The sequence below is a fragment of the Trifolium pratense genome, linkage group LG4, assembly GCF_020283565.1.
Source record: "Trifolium pratense cultivar HEN17-A07 linkage group LG4, ARS_RC_1.1, whole genome shotgun sequence".
NCBI lineage: Eukaryota > Viridiplantae > Streptophyta > Magnoliopsida > Fabales > Fabaceae > Trifolium > Trifolium pratense.
In genome coordinates, this window is record NC_060062.1 from 18,840,550 (window position 1) to 18,863,045 (window position 22,496).

The following is a 22,496-nucleotide window of genomic DNA, read 5'->3' on the forward strand; positions in this document are numbered from 1 at the left end:
ATAAACATTCATTTTCAAGCTACAATTGTAAACTACAAGAGTTAAGAAGAAGAAGAAGAAAAACAACCACTAAGATCTCTGTATTTTTTTTTTCCAAATAGTCTAGTATCTAAAAATTCTACCTTAAGGTGGATAAGTGAGATAATTTAGGTTCGAACCCCGATCTCCGACATATATATAATACAATGTCCTTGTCAACTGTGATAAGCTCAGAGGAAAGTATCTTTGTACTTAATAGAAGAGCTAGATTTTTTTTTACGGAAGGACCATTTTACCACCTTAATGTATAATATAATATTAGTAATGTAGTGGATTTTTATTCTAATTTTGTTCACAAAATTAGGGTTCAAAACTGCCAAGCTAAAATTACATAGAAAAAACTTATTTGTTAAAATAAAGGGTATTTTGGGCGTTCATGTACTTTGGGTGTATATGTATAAATGAAGGGGTATGAAGTTAAATTTTCACTAAGAAAACTATCATAAAAAAACACTAAGAAAAAACCAAAAAGCACAAATAAAATTTTTAAAAAAAATTAAAAAGTGGTCTAGGTTTGCTGGGCTTGGTGTTTTGTTTATTTGGGTCGGGCTGTAGTATACTCAAAGATGATTTCTTTTGGAATTTCTTTTTCAACCCTCCACCATTTTCACTCGCCTTGCTCGTTTCCATCCACTACTTAAGTAGCATATCATCAGTTGGTGTCCACAGTCAAAGGCTCAAGTGATCAGTTTTGATTCACAATTTTTACGGCCATGACACACTAAAAAAAATATTTACCAACAAAAGTTATTGAGGATTTAAGCCCTCAATAAGTTACCGAGTGTTTAAGCCATCACTAACTAAGAAAAAGCCGTCACAAAGGACTCATGCGTTAAAAGAAAAAACATTACACTTTGTAGCGGCCAAAACCGCCGGTACATATTTATGAAGAAAAAAAAAGGACAGGATATAATGAAATGTTGCAAAAAAAAAAAAAAATTCTTACACTTTGTGACATGACATTGGTTAATGGGAGGCATCCAAAAATTCTATAAATTTTCACTTCTCTTCTCTCATTCACCCTACACAAATCCTTCCACCACAAAGAAGCTTCATTTAACCGAACATAAATTGACACATTTGGGTTTGAGCTCACACTCTCTCCATATCTTGCCGAGAACCTTCTTCCACTTTGCATCCTCATCCGATAATAACCTCTATCTCCATTTCGGTAATAAAGCTTTGTTGAATAGACTAAGATCTTTGACTCCTAATCCTCCACCCTCTTTAGGTCTACACACATCCTCCTACTTCACCCATGAAATTTTTCTCTTTTCACCTTCCCCACTCCACAAGAACTTTATTTGGATCCGAACAAGTTATTTCCGAACACAAGCGGGTAATTTGAAAAGAGACATAAAAAATTGGAATCAACCCAATGACAGAATTTAACAACACCTCCGCGAATATATATTTAATATAATATCATTGTAAAATATTTTTCCCCTGCTAATAATAAATTGTTATTTCATAGAAAATATTTACTTTAATCTTAACTTACATAAAATACTCTACTCTTAATCTTAGTCAAAAGGTCGAGAAAGGTATAACTTACATAAAATACTATCTCAACATAATTTAGCATGAGAATTAAGTCGCCTGAAATGTAAAAATATAATAAAAAAATGCTACCTCCACATTTGTGAATCAACATTTTTTATTGACTAAATAAGATTGAGTTTAAGAAATTAGCCTCCTACAAAATAATAGTGTTCAACCCTACCTAAAAAATGATTATCTCTCTTTTTTTTTTGAACGAAAGAAAGTTAATGTATTTCATTAAATGTGGAGAAAAATTCTGATTGATAGAAAATTTATACAAACCAAATAAATTCATTTTTCTTGTTGTTTTGATTTTACTTTTTCCACCAAAAGATTGTTATTTCTGTCACTTAATTAGGATCAAGTTTAACTTTTTATTTTTTAGTTTAACTTATTCAAAGACCAAACAAACAATATTATCAAAAGGTTAAACAACAATTTTAGGAAAAAATAGAAAATAAAATTTTAGTCTCCGATCCCAATGTGTGAAGTCTTGTCACATAGTTAATGGATTCACAATGTTTTTTTCTTAATCATATTGATCTTATGTTTTTTATCAATTTTTTTTTACACAATGTTTTTTATCAATTTAATTCACAAAATTACCGCAAATATTTACTTCCTTCGGGATAAAATATAAATAGAAGTTCACTTCTTAGATTTATTGTATTACTAAATTATGGAATGATCTAAAAAGTAAATTTTTGTTTATATTTTATCACGGAAGAAGAATATAATTTCGATACATTTAGAAACTATAGTGACAACTAACAAGATATGGACCTGTTTGTTTCACCTTTAAAATAATGAACTTTTTCTTTGTTTTTTTTTAAATAGATTTTGAAAAATCATTTTTCAAAATATTACAAGTTTTTTTATATTCATTTTTTTCTAGATTGAAACACTAATTTTGACATCATAAACATAAACATACACTATTGAAGATAAAAACATAATCAAAATCACAATTTTTTATAAAAGTTGTATTTTAAAAACGATTTTTTTGAAAATCTATTTGAAATAGCTTCAAAATTAAGTGATTTTTTGAAATTTTGATATAAAAAAAAAGTTTCAATAAAATGATGAAATATCTAAAATAATATTTTAAGAATAATTATTCAAACCAAATTTTCATTTTCAGACAGTAAAATTCATTTTTAAAAAAGCCAAAAACAAATAGTCCCTGGATCTCACATATTTCCTAACCAAAATGATGTTTTGCTCAATGTCAAAATGAGTGTAACTCATCATTGGTGAAAATCTTATTCAGCTTCGATGAATTTAAGGTTCTTCATTATATCAACAATATAAAAACAAAAACAAAAAACAACCTTGTAAAAGCAACAAAACAACATAGACATCACATCAACACACAGAGAAAATTCACGAGTGTATCACCGTCCCTCAGCTCAGAAACATACACATACCCCTCTCTTCAATTCTCAATACATTTTCCAATCCAAGCAACAACATTGAGTTGGTGAAATCTTCACGAGCTAAAACCACTTATGTGTCTCTTTATTCACCCATACTCACCAACCAAACTCTCTACTTCAACGGTCCACACAAAACCACGTCAAAAACCAAACCTTTCCCTTTTTGTTCAATCTTCAAACGTTGTTTTATCCCTTTCCACCATAACCTTTTTCTACTTTTGCTTTATCTTTTATGATCATGATAATTAATGTGAAGTAAGTTTTTGCCTTATTGGGGTGTTTTTTTTCATATTAAAGTTTTCATCTTTTTAAGCAAATGGATCGGCCTGCCATCGCAGTTGGACCGGGAATGGATATTCCGATTATGCATGATAGTGATCGATATGAACTTGTTCGTGATATTGGTTCCGGTAATTTTGGTGTTGCTAGGCTTATGAGGGATAAACAAACTGAGGAACTTGTTGCTGTTAAGTATATTGAGAGAGGTGAAAAGGTTCATGTCTTCAATTCTTGAGGCTTTTTATATATATATATATATATATATATATATATATTTAACAATAAACAAGACGAAAAAATCTGCTATTTTTGTTGCTGCATGAAGTGCATGTTAGTTAGGATTATGCTTAATTGGGATAAATTTTCATGTTTTAGATAGTTTGTTTTAGAGTTTAATTTTGATACACCGTCAGTGTAAAATAGTTTACATCGTGAACAAATCATAATCAATTATTTATAAATAGTTATTATGATAAAATCACAACAATCACAGGTGCTTCATCCTTTGCCACGATTTTGTTTCTCATGTTTTGGATAATTTGTTTTGAAGTGTTTTTTGATGTATATGAGTTTTTTTTTTTAAGTTTTTTATTTTATTTATTAAATGAGTTTCTTTATAATTGTTTAAATTATAGAAGTAACGTTTCTGAACCGGTAGATCATGTACAGAGGGAAATTAATTTTTCTTTGTATTTCTTCTTAACAGATTGATGAAAATGTACAGAGGGAAATTATAAATCATAGATCACTGAGGCATCCTAATATTGTTAGGTTCAAGGAGGTAAGAACACTAGCAATGTCTTATTATCTATTACTTTCCAGTTCTTATCTTAGAAGTATTAGTATAAGTATTCTAAATTTGATGATGTATGTATGTGACTTTAGGTTATATTGACCCCAACACATTTAGCAATTGTAATGGAATATGCTTCTGGAGGAGAGCTATTCGAGCGAATTTGCAATGCAGGGCGGTTCAGTGAGGACGAGGTTCATAGCTTTTTCATTCAATCTTTTGTATATAGTTATGTTGTTGTATGTGCATTTAAACGTCTGTTATTTTGTGTCGTAGGCACGATTCTTCTTCCAACAACTTATATCAGGTGTTAGCTATTGCCATGCAATGGTATGTGTTAACCTCATGTAGTCTTGAATTCTAGTACTAGTGTATTTACAATCACTACTACTGCATAAATGACTTTTTAAGTTGCTTTTAAAAGACTTTTTAATTCGGAAGATTTAACGAGATGTCTCTAACTTGAATTTCTTGATTTGTCTTCTTTAATGAAGGAAGTCTGCCATCGCGATTTGAAATTGGAAAACACATTGTTAGATGGTAGTCCGGCTCCACGTTTGAAGATTTGTGATTTTGGATATTCAAAAGTATAATCTTATCTACAATTCTTTTCTTTGTTGAGACCTTCAAATGCAATATAAACCAATTTTATTTATGTCATTTATCTTTGGCTTATTAATTGGTTTATGCATCTTTAATGTCTTAATTTTTCAGTCTTCCGTACTACATTCGCAACCAAAATCTACAGTCGGTACCCCTGCGTATATAGCTCCTGAAGTTTTGCTGAAGAAGGAATATGATGGAAAGGTATATTGTACCTTTGTGTTCATAGTTTTTGATTATTTTTAGCATGTTACTGAGAATTCATCTATAGTAATATTGACACTGAATTATGACTCAGATTGCAGATGTTTGGTCTTGTGGGGTGACATTATATGTGATGTTGGTGGGGGCTTATCCTTTTGAGGATCCAGAGGAACCTAAAAATTTCCGCAGGACAATACATGTAACACATTTCATTTCACTTGTTTTTAATAATCAGTACTTAACTTTGTTGAATTTGTTTTTAGTTACTAAACTCTTGCATGTTTCTTCATGCAGAGGATTTTAAATGTTCAGTATTCAATTCCTGACTATGTTCATATATCTCCTGAATGCCAGCATCTGATTTCAAGGATTTTTGTTGCTGATCCTGCAAAGGTCAGTTTTTCTATGAGTAAATACCTAAATTCGTTCTTGAAATTGTAGCATTGTATCAATATATTCCGCTTAAAAGTTACATTGTCAATATTCCAAAAGGATTCTAAACTAGGCATAATTTTAATCAAATTAGTCCCTTCGTCGTTGATACTTGAGGGGATTAGAATGACATTGAGTTGGTAATGTCGGAGACGAATTTGAAACTATGTGAATAATGTAGTGAATAGATTTGATAACAGATCAAAACAAAGGGACAAACATGAATAGAAGTGTTTTGAAATAATGATAACAGATCTTCATAAGGGATCAACTTTAGTGTTTAATAATTTATATTTTTAGCTACACTTTTTGCTCAAGTTTATGTGCCTCACAAGGTCTAGAAAAAAATTGCTGCAGCCGCGATTAAAACTGTGGCCATTAAAGGTTTTAAATGTCTCTATAGCTCCTATGTACTTGCAACTGAGGCTGCATCAGTTTTTAATGACTCTGGTTCTGTATAATTTATAGAATTACAACTTAACTATGATGGACATTATAGATTACTTGTTTCTTCATTTTTTTTATGAAGGATGATGATGGAATTTAGACTAATATAGTTTTAAAACAGAGAATAAGTATGCCAGAGATTAGAAACCATGAGTGGTTTTTGAAGAACCTTCCAACTGATCTCATGGATGACAATGGAACCAACAACCAGTACGAGGAGCCAGATCAACCAACACAAAGTGTCGAAGATATCATGCAGATAATCACCGAGGCCACCATTCCTGCAGCAGGAACTCAGACCCTCAATCCATATCTTACCGGAAGTTTGGATATTGATGATGACATGGATGATGATTTAGACACTGACCCTGACCTTGATATTGATAGCAGTGGAGAAATAGTTTATGCTATGTAAGCTAATGAAATATGTGGGAAAAATATTTCATTTTCTACAAGGATTGTGTGATAGAATTTTCCGTTTATCCAACTTGTTTGTATTTAAGTTCTATTCATTATCTTAATTTGTATTGCTTTGTATTCATAGCTGTTTTTTTATATATATATATATATATATTATTACCAACAATTTAAAGCAGAGAAAAAAAAAACTGTATTATATATGTATATTTGCTTGCTTTATGCACTGTGGAATCATACTCAGGTTATCCGTGTTAGAGCACTATAAAACTGCTTTATATCCTACCACCACATAATTGAAAAGGGCATTATCAAAATTTGAAAGATAGAAAGCTTGATCTGCTTTTCTCTTTATATGACTCAAGCACCTTTACATAGCCTAATGATGCTTATCGAAAATCGGCTTCAATTCAAATTTCTCGGAACATATATAAAGTTATCAATATCATACAAGAACTGGATGCAATCAATCCTTGAATTATTTGATCTTCAATCAATCAATCAATCAATCAATAATAATAATAATAATAATAATAATAATAATATGTTTCAGTTAGAGAGAATTCGAGTTCGAATTCTAACTTCACGGATAATCTCCAAATTACCAAGGTCTATTCCTTCGAAAATAGTAAGATTAAGGCAAAACCAAAAATATACATGTTTCTATAATATCCACAACATAGCCTTGAGATAGACATATGTTTTTTCTAGTACAACATAGCTCTTGTATAAATTAACGATCTCATTAATTAAACTGTACACAGCTCATATACATGTTAGTTATTTACATGTTAATCAAAGAATATATCGTGGATGGATCCTCGTCTAAAGCAGTAAATTTATTTCCTCAGACGTTGCTCCTCATCTAAAGCAATAAATTTTTTCGACCCTGTAGAAGCACGAGCACGAATGGAAGAAACGACTTCTTGGGCACGGGAAGCGAAGATTTCTGCCCTTCGTAACTTTGCATTCAGCTGTTCATTCTGTATCTTCAGGGTGTTATTTTCCTCCTGTAGCATTATTTCCATCACTAATCTCGCGATCGAATTCAAAGATATACTATATAACATTATAAAATTAAAGATACCTTGCCAAATTTTAATATTTTTAATTAAATACTTTGTCGATATATTGAATTTAAATGATGTTACCTTAATTTTTGCATGATGGTGGATACGCTGCTGAAGGTTTTGCTGACCCGACAGATTCTTCATTTCTTCCTCCAATTCCATTACTTGTGTCTTGTTACTTGCGTTTTCCATCTGCACAAAACAAGTTCAGCAACATTTGCCAATTATAAAAGAGAATGAATGCAACCAAAATAAACCAGAGAAAAGTAGCTTTAATCTTCTACCCTCAACAATTCATTTTCAGTTTTTAGTAACTGGTCTCTCTGCCGGAGCTTTTCCAATGCAATCTGTGCAGCTACTAACTCAGCTTGTTTTCTATCTATATCTTGCAGCCATCTGACAAGTAGGATTTGAGAATCAAATGAGTTTGTGTAATTAATAAAAGCTAACAGTAGTTTAAAATCCGAGATTATTTTCTCAAATCCAAAAACATCTGAAACGTAATTACCCTTTCTTCTCTTCAATAAATTCATTAAGCTGCCTCTTTAGTTTAGTAACCTCCTGTTCCTGAAAGCAGCAAAAAATTCACCGGAACTAAGTTTCAACATGATAACAGTGCAATCAAATAGAAAAGTAGGACTATACCTTCTCTTGAGGATCTAGAGTACGAAACTGAGCTTTTTCTGTAATCTTCTGCACGTGATGATTATCCAGCAGCGACTACATTAACAAGATTATAAATGAGCCTCATTGGGAAATAAAACTCTAATTGTTATTTTATTAGAACTTTCTTTTCCCCTCAGTTTTATCACTTTTAAGAAGGTGATCCTATTTCTACCATATGCCCGTAACTATAAATTACAAGTGCATGAATTCCACACAAAATTGTGGTTACATGACAATAATGTTATTTTCCTCTATGTATCACAAACAAGAAACATAACAACACAAAGGAAATCGAACAAAAATCGCTCCAATGAGATGAATTACCACATAAGTAGTCATGTCTAACTTCACTCCAAGTAAGTCTCGAATAACATCATGGGTCATGCTCTCAGCAGCTGCTAATCTGGCATTCAGTGAAAATATCTGGACAAGGAAAAGGAAGGAATGTATTGAAGGGAATAAGCAAAAGCCAACCACTGTAGAACAAGCAGTTAAGGAGAAACGTCTACCTCTTTCTGTCGACATGCTGCCTGAGATTCTAATTCCTCAATGCGCAATCTTGCAGCAGACAGCTCTTCAACCTTTTCATATTTTACCTGTTGTGCCAATCCCAACCCAATACATTTGAAAGGAGAGCCAGAACCTCGAGACTTGGTCGCATTTTTCTCAGACTTGTTTGACAGAGCATTGGTGGATTGAGTGGAAAAGCCGCCTTCAGGTTTGACTTGATCGGCCATTGTTTCCAATGCTTTGAACTGATTTGAAACAATGATACATTTCATATTATAAAATTACGAAGAGTGCGTCTAAGGTTCAAATTATATTAAATCCAATATAAAATCCAAGACACTAAAATTACTTTTTGCTTGTACTCCACTGCCTGTGCTTCAGCATGCAAATTTAACTCTGAAATATGAGCTTTCATTTGTGCAACCTATAAGAGACCAACACAGAAACAGAATAATGTTAAAAGAAACTTCAACATAAAAATATGCAATTACCAATGTTCAAAAAGCATACCTCTGCCTCTTTTCCTGCTATATCACTCTTCAGCAATTGTATGTGACATACGGCTTCTTCAAGGCTTTTCTCCTTTTCATCCAAAAATCTACAGGAATTAAATAGATTTTATTAGAGTTTAGCCCAGCAGATTTGCGTATGCTTATGATATAGAAACTATATCCAGTTGGAAAATAATTGGCCTAAACCTTTTTATATCATCATCGGCATTTCTTAGATTTTGCATCTGATCTTTTAATGCACATAGCTCCATTTCTAGATCTTCTCTTTGCAGCCGTTGTCGTTCTGCTTCTCCTTTAATGAAATCAACCTGACCAAACCAAAATAATTAATGAAGGGTAGTGTCAATGCAGCTAGAGTAGAGAAGCTTCGTATTAAATATTACTCCCTCCGTTCCTTTTTCTTTGTCGTTTTAGAAAAAAAATTGTTTTAAATTGTTTGTCATTTTGATAATTTAACGTTATATTTTGTCTATTATATCCTAATATTTTTTTTATTGACTAAATTTTATATAATCTTTTTATTGTATCTATTTTTTTGGTACATAGTAACATATTAAATTTGTTTTTTTTTTACATAATAATATATTAAATTTATTTGAAAGAGAAAGTGTGTGCAAAAAAAAAAAAAGGAATTTATCGGTGAATTAAAATAAGTGTATAATAGGAAGATAAGGTGCAAAAATACATTTTCTTAATTTATTGTTTTTTTTCTAAAACGACAAAGAAAAAGGAACGGAGGGAGTACCGAATATTGACTTACATTGTTTTCTAGTACATTTATGGTATTTTCCAGCTCTTCAATAGATCTCTCAAGAAGTTCAACCTCTGCTTCCTTGTCTTCAGCATAAACTTTTCTCGTTTCTGCCATCTGCAATTATTTAACAAATATTAGTCACAAACAAAGAAGAAAACATTCACTCAACTAATACATGATTTTTTCCTTTGACAACTAAGTTGAGTTCATCCTTAGAGCAAAAGAAAATCAATGACGATCATTGAAACAATAAAATTTCAAATTCAAATTTTGGATTTAAGTTATTAAGTTATCATTTTATAAACCATAGTTGCCTCGAAGTTATTCTCTATCTCTACAAACAGTACAAAGCACAAATCCCACATTGATATGGCTTACTGCATCATTTTACGGAGAAAATTGAAATCGACATGTTAGAGCTGCTTAAGCTACAAATGTTGTGTCTTCTTAGGACATTAATGGAAAACATGTTGCATCATTAATCGATAAAAGTGTTACCTCCTGAGCCTCTTGTGCAATTGCTTCATTAGCTTCAGCTTGTGCTACAGCTTTTTCGAAACTTTCTTTGAGTAAAATCACCTGACCCTGAAGTTGATCCCTCTGAATAGATAGCGCATCCCTATCAACACTTAGGTTTTTAATCGAATCATTCATTTGGCCAAGAACACTGCTCATTTCCAAGATTTCATCCTCTAAACTCTCTGTTATCCTCATTCTCTCTTTTAGCTCCTCCTCAGCCAGTTTTCTTGCCATCGTGGCATCCTCAATACGATCTCTAAGTTCCTGATTTTCACTGACTTGCAGCTTTACAACCTCACGCTCTTTTGAGAGGTCCAACTCAAGAGCTGTAACTCTGTTTGAATTATCCATTAACTGAGCTTCAAGCAACTGACAGTTTGCAACTACAGCAGCAAGCTCACCAGATTTAACTGTAAGCTCTGATTCTAATGCTTCAATTGTGGCCACCATTTCGTCCATTTCATCCTTTTGGTCTTTACTGTTAGATGCAGATTCCTGCAGTAAGCTCAGATCATATAGCAACCCTTTTATTACATCTCCCTTTCTAGATAACTCAAGTTGCATTAAACTTTGTATTCTAATTATCTCTGAATCCCTTAGGTGCAGCTCATTCTTAAGTTTGCAACATGAATTTTCCAACATGTAGTTTGTGTTCTTTAACTCTTTGACTTGATCTTCAAGAAAAGAAATCTGATGGGAATAAAATTCAGAAGCCACGTCCTTTGCTATGACATCACCAATTACTTTATCATAATCAACTTCAAGATCTTGAATCTTATCCAGTAGTCTTTTCTCTGACACCCTAACTTCAACAAGCTCACCCATCAATGCACTATTGGAGCAAGTGACGTCCTTTAGTAGCTCAATATTTTGTTCAAGTACCTTGTTTACTTCGGCCATCTCTGTAATTCTTAAGATGTTCTGCTTCAGTTCCAACAATAAGTTCTGCTTTTCTACTTTTTCCTGCTGAACTTCACGTTTTAGTAGGGAAACGTCAACTTGATTATCAATCAAAACTTGTTCTGCTAACTCAGTTTCTACCTGGAAAAGTATTGATTCTTTTTTCAACTGTTCAATTAATGTAGAGTACTTGAAAAAGTGCTCCTCCATATCAGATATATTACATGCCATGATTTTGAATTCAGAAGCACGGATGAGCAATTCAAAGTCCTTGGCGTACCAATCTGCCACAAACAATTCAGCCTGAGACTCAGTATCCTTTAGAAGCTCAATATTTTGCTGCTCAAGTACCTTGTTAACTTCACCCATCTCTGTAATCCTTGAGATGTTCTGCTTCAATTCCATCAATAAGTTTCCCTTTTCTACTTTTTGCTTCTGAACTTCTCGTTTTAGAAGGGAAACTTCAATTTCCTTATCCATTAAAACTTGTTCTGCTAACTCAGTTTCTACCTGGAAAAATATTGTTTCTTTCTTTAACTGTTCAATTAATGTAGAGTACTTGATGAAATGCCCCTCCATATCAGATATATTACATGCCATGTTTCTGAATTCAGAAGTGTGGATGAGTAGCTCAATGTCTTTGGCATACAAATTTTCCATAAAAAATTCAGCTTGAGACTCGGTGGCTTCAACTTTCTGTTTCAGTAGTTTCTCTTGATCTAAAAGTGATATTACAACATCTGTATTACTCAGATCCAATTCCCTCATCAACAGAGCAATCTGGGAACCCATTTCATTAGACCTTTGTAGAAGCATCTCCTCCTGAAGCTGTAGATCTGATAGGTTTTTAGCAAAAGTGTTTAGCTTGATGGTGATCTCTCCAGCTTCCACTTCTTTCCCAGTAATGCGGTCAAAATTGTGCTGGATGTCAGCAAGCAGTTTCTCTTTCAAGATTCTGCACATTTCTAGTTCTTGCCTCATTCTAGAGTTGTGTTCCTTCAGATCACTTATGACAGCTTTTGATTCACACATGCCATGTGAAAGCAAGCCATTTTCTGCATGCATTCCTGTTACTGTTTCCAGTAGAACACCCGTGTGACAGAGATGTAGTACAGACATAGCACAATCATTCAAAATTATCTCAGACCAGATCTCCTCAAACCATGGTTGTATCGACTTGGTGGAACATAAAAATTGAGACTTGAAGCATTCTATATCACAAGCTAACGACATGAAATTTTCCTTCATCATCAACTGGACCTCTTGAATGACATCATCCACCTTCATGACTAAACCCCTTGTTTCTATAAGATTTGATTCAACAAGGTTGCCTATCTCCTGATGCTTCAAATCAACAATAGTCTGTAAGCTCTCAACCTTGTTGAATAATATATCGTTCTCACTGAGCAATGTGACTTCTCTTTCTTTCAGTTTTTCTATATCAACCTTCATTGACTCATTAGCTATCACCAATTCATTGATCATAATATCTGCTTCTTTCATTGTCTCTTGGGCTTCTTCAAACTTAGCAAGAATACAATATGCCTCTTCAGCTTTTTGAACTTGAACGATCTTTGCCTCCCCAACTTCTAGCTCAAGCAACTGTGAAGAAAAATGTGAAGCGTATATGAAATCATTAAATTTAAACAAAATTCACTCAGCCTAAAAGTGTCTATCAGCATGAAGCGGTACAAATGCATGACAACAAGAAAAGCAATTTAATACACATAAGTTAGTAAAGTGAACTGAAAATTTTCATTATTTCAGAGAACAAAATCAACGAGACGTTTCATACCAAACATTATTTCAGAGAGGGATGTGATATAGCCTAAAATATTGTTTAAAAGTGGCAGGCATCCCTTGCCTTACAATTCAATTTTGTAGGGTTGAATTAGGCTTAAATGCAAATTCTAAGAATTAATTTAATAGCAAAAGGTTTACCTCTTTCGTTTGATTCCAATAGGACACAGCTTCTTTTAGAGTTTTCTCCAGGTTTCTAAGTTTGTAACTGAGTCCTTCAACCTTATCTTTGGATTGCTCTTCAAAGTGCCCCATAGCTGCTTGCAGGGAAAGTATTTGAGTTGTGAGGCACTTGATACTTTCCTGATTTTGCTTTTCACATATTGACATCTCTTTTTTCTCTTCATGTAATTTGGCTATCTCATCTTGAACTTCCTTTAAGCTTTCAAGAGCACATTCTATTTCTTTTCTCAAAAGTGTAATGGTATCATCTCTTTCACGGGCATCCTTGCAAACATTTCTTGGTTTAGGGCTGTTTTTGTCATATCCACTGTTGGCCAATTTAAAGGATAAGTCAGCCATCACAGCTATTTGATGATGAGTTTCAGAACTAGCCTGCAACAATAACAAATTAGCAACATATTGATTAAATACCATTCGCAACACCCATGAACAAAATAACATTAGCTATATTAAATGATCCAAAAGTACATTTTAGATTACCCTTGGTTCTCCATTATAATCAAATTGTTATGTGTATACATCCAATATATTTCTATATCAAGACTTCAGAATGAAAAGAAAAAGAAAAAAAAAAACAAACAAGCAAGCAAAATACTAAATAAAAATCATTCACAGACCACACCAATGAATAAAATAAATGTGGCATGCATTGGCCATACTAATCTATTAAAATATAGCATTAGATTACCCTTGATTCACCATTATCGTCGTTGTATGACGTGCATACATCCAACAAATTTCTATTCTCAAGACATTTGGAATTATCTGCAAAAGAGGCCATGGATGACCTGATTGAGGATACACCATCTTGTAATGTTAATAGTTGCTCCCTTGTCTCTGAAATAATATTCTTTTCAATATCTTCAACCTTTTGTTCCAAAGCAAAAGAGTGCTCTTTCTCCTCAGACAGCTTTTGCCATAAATTGTCACATTTTTCCCGCAACTCAGCTATCTGCCTCTCTGCTTGTTCAAGCGAAGTGGATTGATCAATGAGAAGAGTATCCTTCCTGACATTATTTTCTGCCAGTTCACCAAGCAAATTATTCTTGTGCTTTAGGTCAACAAGATAACCACGATTCACATCTGACAGCCTATTCACAACTACAAAAGCCACTGTTGCACAATTTGATGTTTTCTGGATTCGATCTTCAGCCAATATCAACTGCTCCTCCAACGATTTCACAGAAGATGTTTTTTCACTCAGTTGTGAAGTCAGCAGGAGAATTTCTTTCTCTATTTCTGCATACTCCTTCTGGTGGGCTTCAGTCATTACAAGAGTTGCACTTCGTAAGGAATTCAGCATAGACTCCATATCACTTCTTTTATTGCTAGCATCCTCCAAACATCTTCCGAGTTCATCAATTAGTAGTTCCTTCTCAGAGATTTTCCTAACCATCATGCCAACTTGTTCAGAAATCCATATCCTTTTCTGTGGAAATGAATTTCTTATATGATCAAGTTCATCAGAGGCAACATCTAGTGCCTGACATCCATCAGCAAGAATCTCTTCAATCTCAGAGGTTAACAATTCCCATTCTTCTGCCATTGATTTGAGTTCATTATCTCTATGCCAAAGCTCTTCACTTAAACTTTGGTTATCATCAACAGCAGTAAGCAATTTTTCTTGCATGTCCTTCAGTTCAGCTTCCATTTGCAATATCCGCCCTTTCATTTCTATTTCCTTCTGATGGCTATCAGTTACTTGATGTTGTAGCTGAGCAAGTTCTTCCTGCATACAGAGAATCACCTCGGCAGTTTCAGCCTCAGCTTGCCGGCGAACTTCATCCATCTCTTCCTCATTAGATATTTGGAGGGCACGATCACTTTGGTAAAACATGTTCAGTTGCTTGGCTTTTTCAAGAGAATCATGCATCCTTCTGAATCGTACCTGTAAAGGGTACTCATTATCAATCTTCGGATGATTGGAAGATAAACTGTCTCTTAAATCTTTAGATGCAAGTTGATTCTTCAAAGCCATGATCTCATGCTCTTGTTTATTAACAAGTTCCAGATAATTGTTGTTCTTGTTCTGCATGTCTTCTATCTCTTTGATTGATAAAACCTGTTGAGATTCCAAAGCTTCAATTACAGATTTTGTCACTTTCAGTTCATTATTTGCATCTTCTAATTCTTTGTTTGCCAGCAAAAGCTTGTCTTTTTCCATTAGAATTTCATGATTTAAGCATGTTGCTCGCTCCTCCAATATACCACGGGAAATCCTCTCTTCCTTCAGAATGATCTTTATTATATCTAACTCCAGGTGCAAATCCAAGATATCATCCGTATGTTTTAGCAAATGGGGTTCATGCTTCACCTTTGTGGCATTTGTGTTGTTGGACATTGAATGGAAAGAGTCTAATTCCCTGTATATATGCATATATGCAATACAAAAAAAAAAATTAGCATTCAATTCCCAAATTAAGAGCTTCAATCTGCTCTCATAGAATCAAAAGAACTTTAACCAGAGCAAAACCATACCTATTGAGTCTTGCATTCTCCTCTAAGCAACAATTTAAGTTGTGCCTGCACTCCTCCAACTTATCAAGAGCATTTCTTAGCTGCAATCCATAAACAGAAGAAGTTAAACATCTTTAATTGGAAAAGGAAAAAAGTTAGATTTATTATTATACAGGCAGGAAAAAAAAACCTCTTGATCAACGGTGTCATTTTGTTTGCTGCAACACTGCATTTTCTGCACCAATGTTAATTTGAAACTGTTAGAAATATATTCTGTTTTAGTGTATATGTAAACAGTCACTTTTTGTTTTCATTAAGGGGTTATTTAAGGAGTTGGTTGTTATTGTAGTGATGACTTCATACCATACTAATATAAATATTTCCTTTTGTGTCTGGACATACAATTTCAGATACATAGATTTTCAGGAAAAGAGAACAAGCATTAAAAAAAAGGAATGAAATGTTCTACGGATGGAAACTATGAACTGCATCAAGTGATTATGAACTGACCTGAGGTTGAGTACCATTATTAGAATCACCCTGTACAGAGTTTCTTCCAAGAAACGGGAGCAACTGCACAACAAATGTTTTCCAATCCTATAAGCTTCAATACAAGGAATCTAGAAAGGAAACTATTTCTTTATTAGACAAAATAGAAACGCATGTACCTGTTCCCTTAGAGAAGCTACTTCACTTAACAAAATCTCTCTCTCCCCTTCTCCATAGAACTCTTCATATCTGTGGTAGTCATAATAAAAAAAACAACTAAAAAGATAGAACATTTAACACTCAATTGTATTGAGAAAACAAGATGTATGTACAACCTTCTAAGTTGTTCTTGAAGCCTGATATTCTCCTTAGCAAATCGTGTAACTTCAGGATTTTGATCAATTTTTCCTTGAAGTAATTGAATCTCATCAGAAAGTGCTTTGTTATCTTCCTGCAAAAATTGATCTGCAGTAATAGAACCAACAACTTGAGATTCCAATCGACGAATTTTGTCTTCACGAAACCTAAGCATCATTTTGCAACTCATAGTTTCCTCCTCTCTTTGACGAACCTGAGCAAGATGGGTTACAGATAAAATGTGAGGAGGCAGTTGATATATAAAACTGCAAGAACAAGATCTTATAGGGGAAATACCAAACAGTTTAATAGTTCAACTTCTGCTTCTAGTTGCCTAATAGAAGTTTCTGCAATTTGCTCCCTTCTTAAAGCACCAACAAGAGTTGTCTGCAACGATTCCAACTGAGCCACAAAAATAATTTTGAAAACATAAAAAACTTATTCATAACAGCCATAAAATTCTATTATACTTGCTCTTAGGAGACTAGTGGTAGATGTTAGTCAGAAGCTAAAAGGCCAGAGCACAAGACTTCCACAATCATAGAAGCTCAGGAAGGTCGGATATAACCTTAGCCATAGAAATTATGAGCAGACAAAACAGGTGCTTCCACATTCACAATTTGTGACAATTCATAAGCGTTGTCATTTTGCCAAAAGCACAGTCTCCGATAGAAGCATTTCTCAATTTAATTGGGAGATTATATCTTATTTATGATGAATTAAAAAGTAAAAGACTTCAATTCATTATATCTTCAGGAAAAGGCAGGAAAATAGAAGAAACATCAGTTTGATCATCAAGTATAAATAATGTCATTCTAGTTGACAAACTTTAACCAAGCAAACTCTAGTCGAAAATACCTGATTGTAGGACATTCTGGTTTCCTTGGATTCATCATCATTCTGTTCAGTCATGTCAGATTCATTTTCTAACCGGAAATCTTCTACTGATTGTTTTAGATCTCTAAATGACAAAGACCTGGAAACATTCTGGCACCGTTTGAGTGTAGAAATCTCCTCCTGTCCCAATAGTTCACCAATTGAGTTTAATTATCTACAATTGGCACAACAATCTTATACTGCAAATAGAAAATAAATGATACTACCTTCAAAAGCCGAATTTGATGTTTTAAAGCAATTACATCCCCACTAGAATCTTCATTCACCACAGCCTGCATTATCAAGATACAAAATTTATATTGGTTGACCATATCTTCACTGGAAACAATTCCAACTGATCATAGAATGGCACTCACGTTATTTTGAATCAGTTTCGCTCTCTGAGCAAATTTAAGGGTATTCAGTGTTTCAGCAGCACAGCTACAAAATTGAAAATAGTAAAGCTCTGTTGGACTTGTAAGGCAAATTGAATAATTTCAACAAAGGAAACGTAGATCAAGATTAATGAACAAACCAGATAGAAGGGCTGACATTGGCGATAATCATTGTTTTCGAGTTTCCACCAAGAGAGTCCTGCATTTGATGCCAAAACTAGTGATGAATAAAACTCATCACGAGAATAAAAATGTCAAAGGAAACCAGCAAATAATCTACTACCTGAAGAAGAAATGTTAGCCTAGAGTCTCTGTAAGGGATATGCCTCTGCTTCCCATTTGCAACATCCACTAGTATCATAATAACATGACTGCAAGAAAGATCAGAAACCATTAGTTGCATAATGAGAAAGCGGAAATAAGGCAATATTATCGACACAAAAAAATTATTATCTGTATCAATTAAGGTAAGAAAGTACCCCAAGGTAGATAATGATTTATTGATATTAGCCGCTTCCTTTAAACGCTCACCCTCAGCACCAGAAGTTTTCTGTCTGTCATAAATAATAATAATTTGGTGAGTGCATGCACATACATATCTCATGCTACATTTGGTTCAATCAATCTGGAAGATGATATCATACCTTTCTGAACCAGCTAGATCAACCAGATTTAACCTTGCAAATCGATAATTAGTAGTAGAATCCTTTTCCCAGGTGCTCTCAATTACACATGTAAAAACACAGTGAGACCTGCTACTTTCTCTATTCATGTTTGTCGCTGCTACTTTTCTATTTGCCGAACCCTACATGTCAGAAACTCAGCTTAACGGAAAATCTGTGATCGTATTTAAATAGCACGGACAGAGGAATATGTTTGGGGATGCCTCGAAATGAACAAGATAGAACAAGAAATATGTACCTGAATTAGAAGCCTTATAATGTCGCTCACACTTTGAGCTTCAAACTCAGAAAGATTTTCAACATAAACACCCTTTTTGACATCCTCCCGCAGCTATCAAGAATGAGGAGCAGTGAGAAATAATTAAACATGCTTTGACAGTCATCTGATGAAGGAAGAAGTGAACTTACAAGCAAATTGGTAGACGAGGGATCAAGTAGGTCTGTAATTTGCTCATTGTAAATCTCCAAGAAGGAACACTTGCAGTTGTATTTTAAATTCTCATCTCTTCTGCTTTCCTCTTCCTGGAATTAATTGGAGGAGGACAATAGTAAAATATAAAAACAGATATATAATTAATGTTCTGCACATAAAATTTGACTTCTCAATCTACATATAAAGCTGAAGAAGCAACAAGTGAGGAATTTACAGCTTGAATCCGGGCAAACAAAAACTCAAATATACGAGGAGTCATTCCGCGATGAGGACTGGGCTTCACATCTAAATCTTCAATTTCACCAAGCATTGTATATGTTTTCCCACTTCCTGTCTGCAAAATTGAGCAATAAATTAATCATCATCATATAATAAAGAATGAAAAATTGTGTTGCCTATCATAATCAAAGTAACGCCACTCACATACATCCATTTCTAATTAAGCTACACCACACCAGAGCATACAATATCTCAAAAGATAGCATAAAATTGTGTACTAGACAACTTTGTGATAAATTATGCAAGCTACACCACACCAGAGCATACAATATCTCAAAAGATAGCATAAAATTATGTACTCAACAACTTTGTGATAAATTATGCATATCTTTTGCATAAAACCTATGAAGAACCATTCCATGCCCTTCAAGCATCCGAACCGTCTATTATTTGATACCAATACTCTGAGATGCTTCACATATATACTTAACAGTATAGTATCCAAGCTTGAGGCGTCGGCTAAAATGGGGGGGGGGTTGTGTACTGGTACCTTAATCGCTGACATACAACATAATTCTTTTCATATTGAAGTTGTTGCATATTTGAGAATTCAACAGTTCATTGCAAATTTTTCTTCCGCCAGTTAATTTTGTTACAGATTTATGCCAAACACAGCTTCTAACTAGGTTTATGAAGAAATGTAAATGTAAAGTCTGAATATGAAATTTTCGAATTGCAACAATTATGTATTTACTGTGTTGCAGGAAATTTTTTTGTGCATGTACATACACATAAATGTAATGTATCCTATTTTGATGCGTCCATAGTATATAGGAGCACATTGTGTACAATGTTGGTGCAGCCCATCCTATTTGATTAAAATAAAATGTAATGTTTCTCAAAAGTCATAGTATATTTCTCAAAAGTCTCTGTACCGCTGCACTCGTACTCATGTGCATCATTGCACAAAGCTGAAGTGGCTCTTGCAATCGATAAAAAAATCTATATATCTACATGCTAACAAATGCCAATAAGCATTAACTTCGAACCTGTTTTTAGAAGTCTGTATATCTACATGCTAACAAATGCATGAATATTAAATTGCTTGTGCGGACGTGTACAAATGAAAAAATAATAACGAGACTGTCTCAGGACGATAGAATGGCTTAGTTCCGGAGAATACCTGTCCATATGCAAACATACAGCTATTATACCCTGAAAGACAATTCTCTACCATTGGAAGACCAGCCATTCTGAAAATCATCTCCTACAAAACCAACAATTGGAGACAAAAATTAACAACATTGTCCAAATAAAATTATGCAGCAAACTGGCTTTTCAAAATTACAATACCTGGTCTACTGTTTCACATGCAACATGATCAAACGTGAACCGGTTTTCCGGTTGCCCAATCCAAGATAAGCATTGAGAGCTATCTTGCTTCAGGCATCTGTTATAGTTATGTATACTCCTCTCCATACTATTGAGAGGACGTACACGAATAATTACCTACACATGACAAAAATCGACATCACAATCAGCATCGAAATTCAACAAATTAAATTAAATTACCTCACAGTTAGAAACCAAACCATATTATACTAAATCAATCTACCTGGACATTATGATTAATCCAGAACGACGAATCTTCTTTAAGGTCGAAGTGAGGAACTTCAACCGTATTAACAACTGTGGGAGTACAAGATGTACTCGATATCCCTTTATACAATGCAGGATAATTCCCCAAACGAACGCTTAAGCTTCCATCAGCTTTACCTCGAACACTCATCGAGCTAGGAGGAGGCTTCGTCACACTCTTAGTGGGAGTACTCTGCGTCGAATTACTCTCCGAGTAAGCTCTCACCGCTGTACGGCTTACCCTAGGGGTAGCATTTCCGATTCCAGATCCTCTTCTATCATCAAACATAGAAGACACAGTTTCGCTTCTCTGAGGCCATGCAAACCTTTGTTTCAACTGTAAGCTTCTATCCGGAGTTCGAAGCTCCGGTCCTCCTTTACGCTTAGCTGTTTTCGACGGAGTTCTTTCAATATCTTGAATAGTATTCAAAGGAGGTCTAGAAGCTTCCGAGAATCTCTGATTTGCTGCTGATAACGACGAATCTGACGGATCGAGATTTTCAATTTCTTCGTGTTTGCCGAGATTCCGGCGTGGTAATTTAGAATCCCTCAACATTCTACCACGAATCAAAAAAAAATATTCAAAAAAATGAATTCGAAAAAATGAATTGAGAATGAGAATTTTTGCAATTGAAGTACCTGAAGGATGAAGTGAAGAACAAAAAAGTGAAGCGACGAATTTGAGAAGTTATGATTTGAGATTGAACTGAAAGTTCAACATAGATCGAAGTTTGAAGTTCACGAACACGAAGACTCTCTCTACTATCTCAGTGTGAGGGTTTGGTTTGAATTTTCAGATTTTGGATTTTGAATTGAAACTCAGATTTGAATTTGATGTGACGAAAAAGGGGCTTTGAAATGGACGGTTGAGATATAATGTGGGATTCAATGGTGTTTGAAGAAAATAGTAATCGCGGTTTCGGGATTTGAATTTAAGGGTAATTTCGTCATTGAATGTGGGTCATTAATTAAGACTAGTATTCAAATTTTCAATTTTCAACGGCTAGATGCTACTCCCTCCGTCCCAAAAAGAATGACCCAGTTGACCGAAACACGCATGCCAATGCATAACTTTGGCGACTAATATCTTTAATTGTATAATAGTAAAAATTATAAAAAATTGATATTTTGAAAATACTCATCGAGACGAATCTAACAACATCTTATATGTTAATATTTATTTTTATTTATTAGTAGAAAAATATGGTCAAAATAATATATATGAATAGTGCATATATTCAAAATGGGTCATTCTTTTTGGGACGGAGGGAGTAAGGTTTTTCGGCGATATCTGGAATTTTATTTTAATATTTTTTTTTTTGAAGTCCGGGAAATGTTGACATTTGTTATCTACGGTACCTATTTTTTTTAATTAATTTGTAGGTCCTAAATTATTATATGAGAATTTTAAAATAGAACCTTAAACTAAAAAAATGTGTAATGAAATTTATAAAATACAGCAAAATTTTGTTAGTCAACCATTAGACCATGTGCAATGGTGGAGTTGAATCCACTCTCAACACCAATAAAGTAGCCAATGTACGTTGTGTTGAACAATGTGTTGAAAATGACAGGAAGGGGAGAGAAGATGAAAACATTCAACATAGTTGAATCTAAAAAGCTCAGCCACGTGTGGCTATTTGATTCGTTGAGCGGATTTGTATTACAATAATACTTTGAACTCAATTATTACCAAAATTCATGATTTTTTTTCTATAAATAGAGGTTTGGTTCATTTGATTTGGACACAGAAAAAAACCAAGTTATCTTAATCTTATTATTATCTTTATATTAGTGTTTATTTTGAAGTTTTAGTCTTTTTGTTTAGTGAAATGGATCTCAA

At 33.8% G+C, this 22,496-nt stretch overlaps 2 protein-coding genes across 3 annotated transcripts; one reads left to right on the plus strand and one right to left on the minus strand.

The window, feature by feature from the left end:
- Window positions 1–2,938: 2,938 nt before the first annotated feature.
- Window positions 2,939–6,231, plus strand: LOC123924232 (serine/threonine-protein kinase SRK2E). 2 transcript variants are annotated; one of them, XM_045977059.1, is made up of 10 exons: window positions 2,939–3,272; window positions 3,356–3,510; window positions 4,003–4,077; window positions 4,182–4,283; window positions 4,366–4,419; window positions 4,584–4,676; window positions 4,804–4,896; window positions 4,991–5,095; window positions 5,191–5,289; window positions 5,897–6,231. In XM_045977059.1, exons 2-10 carry the CDS (start codon window positions 3,367–3,369, stop codon window positions 6,188–6,190), a joined length of 1,059 nt encoding a protein of 352 aa, XP_045833015.1. In that variant the 5' UTR covers window positions 2,939–3,272; window positions 3,356–3,366; the 3' UTR covers window positions 6,191–6,231. The 2 variants fall into 2 exon arrangements, with proteins under 2 accessions (XP_045833015.1, XP_045833014.1); XM_045977058.1 differs by having other exon boundaries at window positions 2,939–3,510.
- A 508-nt stretch (window positions 6,232–6,739) lies between these two features.
- On the minus strand, window positions 6,740–21,482 carry LOC123924233 (kinesin-like protein KIN-12F). Its single transcript, XM_045977061.1, has 33 exons — window positions 21,293–21,482; window positions 20,631–21,210; window positions 20,369–20,524; window positions 20,199–20,282; window positions 19,011–19,130; window positions 18,772–18,885; window positions 18,602–18,694; window positions 18,325–18,485; window positions 18,160–18,234; window positions 17,964–18,051; window positions 17,821–17,879; window positions 17,663–17,726; window positions 17,513–17,578; window positions 17,268–17,426; window positions 16,707–16,811; window positions 16,388–16,623; window positions 16,232–16,301; window positions 16,074–16,136; window positions 15,585–15,664; window positions 13,795–15,469; window positions 13,065–13,478; window positions 10,203–12,725; window positions 9,711–9,818; window positions 9,137–9,258; window positions 8,949–9,036; window positions 8,788–8,862; window positions 8,438–8,683; window positions 8,253–8,351; window positions 7,908–7,982; window positions 7,771–7,829; window positions 7,547–7,658; window positions 7,344–7,454; window positions 6,740–7,202 (listed from the first exon to the last, which is right to left on the minus strand). The coding sequence occupies exons 2-33, from the start codon at window positions 21,207–21,209 to the stop codon at window positions 7,032–7,034; spliced, it is 8,250 nt and encodes a 2,749-aa protein (XP_045833017.1). The 5' UTR covers window position 21,210; window positions 21,293–21,482; the 3' UTR covers window positions 6,740–7,031.
- Between the last annotated feature and the right edge of the window lie 1,014 nt (window positions 21,483–22,496).